Below are 12122 nucleotides of genomic sequence, written 5' to 3'. Positions count from 1 at the left end.
GATCACCCCTCTGGCTGAGGTTGCATTTCATGCATTTGCAGAACAGAGCACTGTTTCCCAAGCACTCTGGGATATAGTAACCATCTCAGACATGGAATAGAGGAGTGCTGGTAGCATGATACTACAGTCAGCACACGCACTGCTTTGGGGGAAATCCTAGCTCAAAACAACCAACTTGCCAGATGCATTCTAGAGCCTGTGATATAATTTTTTTAAAAAATCTCAGAGTAAGCACATCAAAACAAGCAATGATCTCTTAAGGATCAGAAAACAGGCTTAGTCACTGAAACAACCATTAAAGAATTTTGTTTCTCTGTATAGACGTGGGCTCTATTTACATGTTTTTGTACTATTTCATGTTTAATGTTCAGAAAGACAGGGGAAATCCACACATTTAAAGGATCCATCTTAATTTGGATAAAATCTAAGTACCTGGAAGAAAGTCTGCAGTAAAACAAAATAGATCATGTAACATCATGTTCCTCTGACTCTCTTAGTCTCACTTAACTACACCTCCTCAGCCTCCTGATGATGACATGCATTTTGCATCCTGGCTTCTCCTACTTGGAGACATAGCTCTAGCAAGTGCCTGCATATGTTTGCTCCAGATACTCTCTTTCAGTGTTACAGGATTTTATTTCCTGCTCTCCATATAAACAGTATCTCAGTTAACACATATCCTAACACATGATAAAACAGAAAATAATGCATGCTGGGAACACACAGGGGAAATACTAAAATCCCCAACCCAGGCTGAAACTGCTATTTGAGGGAGTTCACCAGCTCCCACAGGTGATGTCAAGCCCCAGAAGGGGTCCATGGTCATGAGGGCTTGCCACCACAGCGAGCCACCAGATAGCCAGCCATTCAGTGCCACAGCCTGGGCTGTAGCCATGGGGAAGGGGAAGACTTGATATATAGAAGGTAGAAGACTCGACTCCCTCCTCTCCTGGGGAGATGCTGATAACTCTGTAATTATTAGTGGATGGGGACCTTTTCTTTTTGGCTAGGGCTTGCCATGTAAGAAGTATGCCAAGCCACTCTGGAAATACAAACTTTTTAAAAGGAAGAAGTGGTCCCACAGCATGGAAAAGAAATAATAGCCAAGGATTATTAACCTTTAGGGAAGATGTCAAGTATCCAGAGACAGCAGACATGACTGTGACTGGGATCACTGTGAAGATATTACTATTCTTGTAGATTTGCTCGAAAAATTGGACTTTATCTATCTATTTTTCAAGGAGCTGGACAGACATTTGGCAGGCAATCACGTTCATTCTAGCAGTGGGTATCATCAGTACTGGAGGCTATTGGGCAGGAGCCATAGAGGAGCAGTGACAGCAATTCATCAAATACAACTGTAAAAAAATTGGATTTTGAACATAGAGCAATAACCTCTGGTACAAGATTGTTCTTTGTCTTATTTAGACTTTATTGCTCCAATGATGATTCCCTGTGTTTAATTACAGGATGATTCTGCATGTACGCAACACTCGGGCTCTGCAGATGTCTGTCCCTCCCTCCTTGAACAAATTCCCATTTGGAGAGCAGAAAGTTCATTTACAGTGTGTTCACAAAGACTTGGAAGTGAAAATACTGCTCATAGCAGGGTTCAGTATCTTCACTGCTGTCTTTTGGACGGGTTTCAGAAATGAGGAACAATGGATCCTGCAAGATGCTCTAGGAATCTCCATCTGCTTTTATGAGCTCAAAGAAGTTCACACACCCAATAGGAAGGCTTGAAGCTGCTTTTTTCTGGCATTGTCATCTGTGAAGTCTTCCTTGTATTGACTGCTCCTTCACTAGCCAGGTCTGGGGACAGCATAGCAGAAATTACAAGTCTTGGACCATTTGATACAGCACATCACAAGAAAATCCAACTTCTGTTGAAAATTCCAGTGTGATATCCTACATCAGGTTGCAAAAGACCTTGAGGACACTGTAACTCCTGGTCTGCTGGTAGCCTACTCTCACAAATTCTACATTCAGACACAATCATCATGGATCTATTTTGTAAACTCTCCTGCAGCTCATCGCTGTGGTCTGTTGGCAAGTTCCGCTCTTTCAGCATTAACATAGAGAGATCAGCCAACTCATTTCTGCTTTGTGCCATTCATTCTTACTGTTTGCCTGCTTGTTGCTCTTTTGCACCAGGAGTTGAAAGCATTGTGGACAGGCAGTGATTTTATAAAATAGTGTTCCTATCCTCCCTCAGAAATCAGTATCAGCTACCCTGATGCCCAAAAAGACCCAGACCCACAGATGCGACTGAAAGAAGTGGAAGAACATATAATCAACCATATACCAGATAAAGATCAATTAGATAATTTGTGTTGAAAAAAAAAAATTTACCAATACCAACATCCACACTGAAGAGAAAAAACTCCATGTTACGCAGAGAAAAACCAAGCACCAAATATGACTGATCTTGAATAAAATCTTGAACCACAGAACCAGACAGACACCAAAGGAGATCAAAGAGTTCCAGAGGCACATCCTCAGAAACCAGCCATGCACTGCGGGTTCATTTCCAGATAACCTCCCTAGAAAATAACTTTAGAAGATTGTACAAAAAGATAGTTCCAATCTAATAAGAGTACAACTTGCAATAGCATACTTTTTTTTTGTGAAATACAAGTAGCTTTATCTTGCTCTAATCTTCTTGTATACATGATACTCTTTCATTAAGCATTCCTATCCTAATGCTGTTACATACAATAGAGTAATATCAAGATATTTTATTTCATTAGTGCTGGATACTAAGTTAAAGAAAATCATAAAGAATACAAAACATTCTTATACAGTAAGTCTAGGGAATTAACTTGGAATAAACAAAGAAGCCTACTGTTCTGGGGAAAATGCTAAACAGTGCCTTGCTAGGCGTCACTGAAAACTATAAAAAAACACATAGATTCATAACCAAAGACAAAAATTATATTTGTGCTGGTATGATGCACAAAAGAAAGAAAATACCTTAATGCAGCTACATGTAAAAGAAAGTTGCTTTTTTGTTGTTTCATTTTGGGATTTTATTGATGGTTTTTGTTTGTTTGTTTGTTTTTAAATCGGGTAAGGCTGGTTTTCATCCTAAGCTGCCATACTCAATGTTTACTCCAAACTAGGCATATGGAACATTTAATTTCTACTTATTTCTGTTATATTATCAGCTGTATCACAGTGTTGTCCCTCACCCCCAAACCACAAGCATAATGAAGACTGTATATAGTTCTTACAGAAATTAAAGGATTGTTGCAGGGATTACTGAGAAACAGTCTGGTTCACTTTAGAAAATAAGTCATTATATATTTTACCATCAATATGCTATTTTGGACTATTAACTCTATTTGACACATGCAAAAGAGGAAGCACAGTGATGCCTCTGAACTCAGAAGGTGGGAAACTTGCAGTTCATGGACTTTAACTACAATCCTGTTTGATCAAAATGTAAAATACAAACATGTTATCCATTCTATCACGACCCGGGGTAGAAAATAGGAGTGCCTAGTTTTCACAGTATGTCTCCCAGTCACTCACAATTCTACTAAGCAACTCTCATAAACCCTACACCTCAAAAATATTTAATTAGTGGCTCCTTATTGAATATAGGCACAATGAATTTTGCATTTCTTATTTAGGGTATTTAGGCACTTAGAGATTATACCTATTAGAATACAATTTAATAAAGAATAATAATGAGTGAACACTTTGCACTGGTTGATTACTGGAACTGGGAAAAAATCTCTGGCATACAGCAAAATACAAGAGAGTCTGCCTGGAGAGGCTGAACTTTATTGTCAAGGTCTTTTCCAACCTAGATGATTCTATTATTTTATGAAACCCAGCACTCCCAGGAGAGATCATGCTTTTTTCCTTCATTTTTTATTGAGCCTTTTTCTGTTGCACAGAATCTGTCAGGTTGGAAGGGACCCCAGGGGATCATCTGGTCCAACCTCCTCTTTCTTTCATTTGTATAATTTCAAAAGAAATACACTAAACCCCCCACTTATACTGAGGACCCTAATACCATTTGCAGCTCTGGGGTCCCAATAAAAGAAGAATGTGGACCTGTTGGAGCAGGTTCAGAAGATAGTCACAAAAATGATCCAAGTCTAAAGCACATCTGCTTTGAAGGCAGGCTAAGAGAGTGGAGGTTGGTCAGCCTGGAGCAGAGAAGGCTCCAGAGGGACCTTCTAGCACCTTCCAGCACCTGAAGGGGTCCTGGCTTCCATGAAAGATGAAGAGGACTTTCTACTACAGCCTCTAATGACAGGAAAAGGGACAACTGTTTAAAATTGAAAGAGGGCAGTTTTAGAGTGGATAGTATCACAAAATGGTTTAGGTTGGAGAGACCCTTAAAGATCATCTCATTCCAAACCTTGCCATGGGAAGGGATGCTCAAAGCCCTCTTAGGGCCCTATTGGAAAGGCATTTCTTACAATGAGGGTAATGAGATTGTACTTCCAGGGAAGCTGTGAACACACAGCAGTGTTCAAGGCCAGGTCAGAGAGGGCTCTGAGTAATGTGTCTGCTGAAAGCTGCCCCTGCCTATAGCAGGTGCGTTGTACTAGATGAACTTAAAAGGTCCTTTCCAACCCAAACCACTCTATGATTCTATATTCTATGGTTTTTGCATATATTCATTATATAATTCAATAATGTACCCTGGAGAAAAGTCATTGCCTCAAAGAATCTCAAAATTGAAGACAGATTGAGACCTCATTTCTCTGTGGGAACAGAGACAAAGAAGGCACACTCTTTTATCTGGTAACATACACCTAGCCAGACACCAGATGGCCTGTCCACAATCAGCCAGGAAAAAAATATTATGCAGAGGATTTAAATAAGACCCCCACCAGACTGCAGACCCCACCAGACTGCAGACCTACGACTCCTGCCACCAGAGAGGCATCAATGTTGCTTCAACTTCAGAAGACTGAAACAGAATGCATGGGCAAACTTTCCACTGTGTCAAGGTTTGCAGTTGTATCTTGATTATCTTCCATTTAAAAGGCACACTGAGATGGAAAAATGGAGAAAGATGGTGATCTTTCATACATCAAGAGAACTGCCTGTTAGACAGGGAAACAATTTTGTCTCCCTACTTTAGCAGACACGTACAGCAAGGCAAGACAACCATGACATTTGCACCAAAATGCATCCTTCTTAAGCTTTAGCTTTGCATGCTCATCACTCATGAAAGCCCAGCAGAAATTCCCACATGTGAGCTGAGCTGTTAAAAAATTTACACAAGTCATGTTTCACAAAGAAAGGCCCGTGACTCGGCACTGGACAGAACAAGCCCTACAGCATTTTCAGCTGAGCTGCCAGCTGCTAAAAACAGCAATTTCATTCTTGGTTGTATGGGAGATATATTTCATTATTCACCCATTCATTGCAGTGAGTATGAGGGAACCCTTACTGATAAAAGGACAGCAATACTCACAATCTTAGCACCAAAGTCTTAAAATTCTTCCATTAACTATAATCAGCATTATTAAAACCATGATCTCAGTTGATGCTCTTCTAAGTAATAGCAGTAACATGACAGTTTAAATACAGCATGGAAGCCCCAGAGTCATGCCACTAGACATTCTAAATAAACTTTAAGTATAACATGTTTTCAGTAAAAGCATTAAAAAGGACTATTTAATCTAAATTAATAATCCACTGTACTTGAAAACTATGGTCTGTAGCTACCATTATGAATCAATCAGATAAAATCCTATCAAGCAAAGTTGCCCTCTCCCTACAAAGAGCATTGTAGATACACCATGAGGACTTTGAAATTCTCCAGACATGGCCATTTACAAATTATTAAAGTTCCACAGCTGATGTTGAGTCTTGAACACTGTTTTATGGTTGTCCCTACAGCACCTTTATCAACAATAAGTGACAGGAGTCAAAATGAAGTAAGAGCAGCTTTTGTAACTATCACCAAACATCAGTAACTCCTGTTGCCGACCTAAGCAGAAATTGTATTTATTTAAAGGAGAAAAACAGAATTAATTCAAAGCAGCAGTCCATTGTACTGGACCTTACTTTAAATACCTCAAACAAGACATGCAAAAGTATGCAAAATTAGTATGAAAACCTTCTAAAACCAATCTAGCAACAGTCTTGCAGAAGTAGAGGCTTGGAGGTAGGAAGATGGTGACTGGAATATCAACAAGGTGTGGTAAGTGAATATGATCAAGTAAATGATGGCTTGATGAACAAAGAAAGGACACCTACCAGGAGACAGAGACTGCCTTAAAGGTGTAAGCCCATGTACATGTTCACAACCTGATCAGGTAAAACACCCAAAAGGCTGGGAACAGTCTTGGCTGTCTTAGCAACACTAGAAAGTGGCTCCTCAAGTCTGAATGCAATGGATAAAGAAATGAAGCATACCCCAATCCTGAGCTAAGGAATATGTTCCGTTTTTGGGGAAGAGAGAGGACCAGACTAGAAATCACATCTCAAGCAACCTGTTTCCAACTCCAAGGAGATCCCAGACGCAGGTGTCTCTCCTGGGCTCAGTTGCTGAAGAGCCTCAAAATCCCTTGCTTGTCATATCCACAGTGACAAATTGCAGAGAAACCCTGTCCAACTTGGCAAAGAAAGGAGTCTCTCAGATACCCACAGCAATCCTAGCTGCCACACTATTTTGAAAGAAATGCAGTCTGAGCTCATTTTTATAGCAGTTCTTTAGGAAAATAAAGATGATACATATGGACATTTGACGGGAATCCTGTATCACAAGTCATGAAGCATTTGAAGTCTGTTGGAGAGAATGATGCCATAAAAACCTTAAAAACAAAAGATTCAGCCCAGCCAACATCTAGGAAAGAAAGGGTAGATGCTTTTTAAGAAGGAAAGAAATTAAAGCTATTTAAGCAAAGGAGCTTGTTCTGACTCTACCAAGAGGTTAGAAGCAAATTTAAGAAGGAATACTCTGCTTTAAAAATGCAGGCAAAGCATATGTTCTGGCAGTGCTTGGCTGCACCCATCTGCATATTCGGGCAAAAAGTTCTTTTTAAGGGGCTTGTGCACAAGTGTAGTATCAATATATACAAATAATTCAGCTGTGAATGTGTGATTCTTGCTTTTTCTCTGAGGTTTTTCATATTCACAGTAGATACCTCCAAGGAGCATGGTCCTCTTTGAAGAAGGTGAAGCAGGAGCACTGGATGAAAAATAAACCACTCATTTCTTTCAAGATGTACACAGGATTTTTGCTTTGCCACTGAACTCTTCTAGCTAAGACAAGACACTCATAAAAGAGAAAAATCATAGATTCCAGGATGATGCCGAAGACTTAGACAAAAATTATGAGTTTTCTCTTGGTTACTTTTAGAGCTGCAGTCTTAAAATCCCTGAGAACTTTTTGATACGTATGTGGTGCTTCCCTAAACAAAGGAAGAAGATGCCTAAGAACACTTGAAAGCCATGAAATATGTCTGGTAGTGGGCTACAGAAGGGTCATGAAAAATAAAGGACAAACCCAAAGAATCAAAGGCACGGGCAATAGGTTAAAGACACGCAGCTCCTAAGATATGAGAATAGCTGGGGTCAAGCTCTAGTCTTGTTAAAGTATGTGAAGTAAGAGGTCACAGCACTGTGACTGCTGGTCTAAGGAAGTCCATTGTTGCAAGTCTTGGGGGATATGCATCTTGTCAATCTAAGCATGTCTCTAGACAGAAGCTGTATAAGACTGGCTTGCTATTTCTCGGTTTGTCACTGAAAAAATGGTAAGAAGATTGAGTAGCACTTTGATGAAGCAAACCTACAGCCTTGCAGGACAAGTGGCAAAGCTATTATTTCTACCTTCATGGAGTTACAGAATATCAAAACAAGTTATTGCTGGCATGAGAAGGTTGACATTTTACTTGACATTTCAAGCTGACGCTTATTTGAGTGGATATCTTCTGAAAACATCTTGATAAAAGAAGCATTTCAAAACTGTAACCAAGTGTCCTAAATGCCAAGAGACCTACTCAGAAACAAACTTTAAAGATTCCATACTCTAAGAATTTGGTTATTTTGGACAACTGACTGCTATGTAATTAGTTTGCAAGCTACTGAGAAAAGTCTCCATCTGCCACATTTGCTAGAATACACTGAATTTCAGACACCTTCCAATCTCCTTACCTCTTGTCCTGAAAGGTAGTATGCTGCTAGAAGACCGCCAATGAAGCGAATATTGACCTCAAAAACAGACACTTCGGAATTCTAGAACAGAAAGAAAGCATTAATAAATAATTAACCAACTCCTTAATGAAGGAAGAAAAAAAATTGTCAAGGCAGAACAAAGTACATATCATCCTAAGGCAATCCACGTGCAAGGGTCTGTACTGTTGCAGTCTCTACACCCAAAATGAAATTCTCGTGCACATCTTTGTGACACTAAATGACAACTCCAGTTACAGCTTCAACCAATTTTATTAAAATCAAATTAGTTTTTCTCCTGCCCTCTAACCATTTTATCACCACAAAGTGCAATTACAGTAATTTGGGGCTGGTGGGAAAGAAGGCAAGGATTGCACATATCTATAACTTAGCATCTTCTCTCTTATGCTTCAGCATAGCACCGAACCTTCTAGGTTTAAAAGATAAAGCAAAATAATAATTAGAGAATTCCCCTAATGCACTTTTTAAACCTAAATTACTAAATTCAAATTCAGAGCTCTATTTTAATACAATCTTTGTCTCAGAATAGCCTTTACATTATGACAAGTAGTACTGCAGGACCACTGAGAAATTCAAGAGAATAAACGATTTTATTGCCTTCTTCTACATTATTATCCTTAGGTTAAATTCAACAGTGTCTTTTGACTCATTTAACCCACAAAAAATTAAGAGGAACCAGATAGTTTTAACAACTGACTCCCTCTGTGCCCCATTCAGCTAATTTTCCACATACACTCCATCTGTCTCCCCCATAAACTTCTCTTCAAGCTATTAGACACAGAAATGTAGTTTTATTAAGAGATTTTGAGATCGGCAAGACATTTTCTTTTATCCAGAAAAGTCACTACAACGTGCACTGAACAAGCTGACTCACCAATTTGCACACAGCTGAAATGACATTTACAAGTATGTCTTTCCTTTTGTGCTATTTCTATGGCACCTGCAGTGCTTGGATCAAAACTAAATTCATTTTGCACATATTACATATTTCAGAAAGATTATGTGAATAAAAAATTCTTCAAACAGCACTGATTAAAACTTTGAAGTTTGAAATACTCCCTAATGTTTTTAGTAAACGGCTTTCTCTTTTCACATAAAGGTGATACAAGAAAAATAACACCAATGCAGCATGATTCCACTTAATACCTATTAAAGTCATGAATCATACATGCAGTGGGACAGTGTAAAGTGAAACCAATGACCTCCCTTTACCAATAGATGAATCCAAGAGGATAAAATTTATGTATTTATTTATAAACTCAAAACCATATAAGGAAATTACTCAAGTTTGATGTATGAACAAGACAACTCATTAACCTTCAGAAATGGATTTTGATACATAGGAAGATGTAACTGAACCCCAGAGGGTCATGTAATTTTTTTCCATCCAAATCCTAGATTAATATTGCAAATTTATATTGAAACTGCCTTAGATCAAATAAAAGTTATGGAAGCAATTTAGTTCACCCTCATAATGGTATCATTATCTCTACACTGTCTCTGATATATTTAGGATCTTCAGTTTTAGACTGAATAATTATCTGGCACTAACTGAAAAAGCAGAGTAAAACTTCTTTGATGTTTGCCAGACAGTCAAGGTACAAATCAAAAGGAAAAAGCCCAAACAAATAATTTTTGAAAAGTAGGTTAAATTATAGAAATAACAGTAAGCATTTGCTGAATTCAGAGCATACAACTGTATTTCATTATGTGCATTTACTGAATGAAAAATTATTTCTGGAACCATAGGGCAAATCCAAGGATTGAAATACAAATTCCATCACAGAGTCTGTGAAAGTCCCAAAATTAGTACTAAGTACACTAATCAATAAGACTAAAATAGAGCCATTTCTTCCATTTAATACTTCTCAAGAATGTCAGATGCTACATGACCAACTGGGAAATTCTAGTGATAGATGAAGAGCCTGTAGGAAAACTCAAGGATTCAAGTGGCATATTTTGTGTTAAAACTCTTAAGAAATAGAAGAAGAGATTGTATTCTTAAGTAATTTATACACTATAGTTTGGGGGAAAATTGTCTTTCATAGCTCAGTTATTTTGCAACGACTATCAGTCAATAAAACCTCATCTTTCTGTCTTCATTTCAGAGGCCTGGTTGTTTCTCACAAAACACTTCCCCTTACTTCCCTTACCCAGTTATAATTTGTACTTTGAAAATACAATATATAGGTGTGTCTCTACTTACAATCATAACTGTGAAAAGGTCAGGGCAATTTTTTTTTCTAATACAAAGACACACAGAGAATGTCACATCTGTGACAAGTTTACATCTGACACTTTGATCCCTAATTTTTATTAAGTTTCACTTGAAAGACCTCTTCTGGCTCCTCCCAAGATGAACACCTTGAAAAGGACTAGAGAAATATTTAGGGCAGGCTCTACTCACCACACTGAAATCAAGATTTTTGTCAATCCATTCTTGTCCTTCTCTGAATTCATCGTGAAGGCCCATGATATAAAGAGTATCCAGTGCATCTACTATGGTAGCACCCATTTGTGAGTTTCCTACGTGCAAAAAAAGAAGGGTTTCTATTACAAGTGACTATTTCATGACTTCTCTTAACATCACAAACATGAGAAAATAACCCAAGCAGTAGCAAAGCAAAGTTACTACAAAGGAGTCAGCACAAAGAATTATCAAAATGAGCAAGGAATTATCAGGTACATAAGAGGATTCCCACTTCTCTTTCAAAGTATCAATCCTCTGGCACAGTTTGGCTTCTGGGGAAAAAAGAACACTAAAGACAGAAAAAAAGAGCCCTTCTCATCCGCTTTCCTAACTTAAACTTGAGCAACTGTACTTTGACACAAAAAGAAGACTCAAAAAAACCCATAAAAAAACCAAAGGACAGAAAGACACAAAAACCCACAAAAAACCACAAAAAACCAAAGACATGCAGCTTCAAAAAGCTACTAGGAATTCTAGGACAGAAGAATTAGGAAAAAAAAAGGCATATGCAAGATAAAGCAATCAGTACTTGCAGTAATTCCTCGCATTTCCCAACATTTACTCCTGAAATATTCAAAGTTTCACAATTACGGAGGCTAGCTAATGATTGGAAAGCATGGACTGATGAGCAGGGCAGCGCTGGCCTGGAGTGACTGCCAGAGCCGCAGTCCCAAGATGTTCCCCTGGCTCTGCAGGGACGCAGCCATGAGCGCTAATGGATTTCTCAACTGTCACCACTTCAAGTGGAGCATTGAAAGCCAAATAAAAATCAATGGTGCTTTAAGCTAAAATGCCATTCACTTGAAACAGCAGCAATTTAGAGCTGATTGATGAGTGACTCATCGGTCTGTGCGAGGGATGAGGAGATGGTGAGCCATGGCCCATGACAGCCCTGGTCTCCCTAGGCCATCCCAACCCAAGCTGCTGCCCTCAGTAGGCACAGATCTTGATTTCTAGAGGAAACCAAAATCATGAGTTATCTGTTTCCATTGAGTGTTTAAAACTTCCTGTGCACCAACAAAGTAGCCAAATTTCACTGTTCTTATCTGTTATCTATAAACCAGCACACTCTGGTTTATAAACTCCGGTAAACTCTGATTAGCAATTTATTGATGCTAGTGTCCTAACAAGTCCATTTTAGGGTTCTTTTAATGTGCTTTCTACCCATAATGGGAATCTCTACGGCACAGTGTTCCTGCTTGGTAGTTTTTATTCATCCATTTCTGACTTTTACATAGTTAGAGCTATATTTTTTCTCCTCAAACATAACAGTAACTGAATGAAGCCATCACCCCCACTGTGTTTCTTTCACAAACCTAAATGACTGAAATGTAAGCTTAATTCCATTTTCAGGGACTTCTTTCCCCAGATAATAAAAATTAAACACAACTGTATCCATCACAATGTAACCACCAACTAATTTTTAAATAATAGCCATGCATTGCTTTTAATTAATTTCAATTAGATTTGGAAAGCCTGAAGT

At 38.5% G+C, this 12122-nt stretch overlaps 1 protein-coding gene and 1 long non-coding RNA gene across 3 annotated transcripts in view; one reads left to right on the top strand and one right to left on the bottom strand.

Moving 5' to 3' along the window:
* The window catches only part of MAN1A2 (mannosidase alpha class 1A member 2), a 130877-nt gene that overhangs the window by 58979 nt on the left and 59776 nt on the right, over positions 1-12122 (bottom strand). For both annotated transcript variants that reach the window (XM_068181878.1, XM_068181879.1), the window contains exons 4-5: positions 10577-10695; positions 8131-8211 (exon numbers count right to left, since the gene is read on the bottom strand). In XM_068181878.1, the coding sequence (XP_068037979.1) occupies positions 8131-8211; positions 10577-10695 (200 nt within the window). The remainder of the gene's footprint in view (positions 1-8130; positions 8212-10576; positions 10696-12122) is intronic.
* Positions 679-2349, top strand: LOC137469286 (uncharacterized). Its single transcript, XR_010996425.1, has 2 exons — positions 679-1027; positions 1470-2349. It is a non-coding gene; the product is annotated as an uncharacterized lncRNA (long non-coding RNA).

This window comes from Anomalospiza imberbis, chromosome 2 (genome assembly GCF_031753505.1).
Source record: "Anomalospiza imberbis isolate Cuckoo-Finch-1a 21T00152 chromosome 2, ASM3175350v1, whole genome shotgun sequence".
In the NCBI taxonomy this organism is placed as follows: domain Eukaryota; kingdom Metazoa; phylum Chordata; class Aves; order Passeriformes; family Viduidae; genus Anomalospiza; species Anomalospiza imberbis.
The sequence above is the reverse complement of the archived record's forward strand: the minus strand, read 5'-3'. Positions and strand labels throughout refer to the sequence as shown.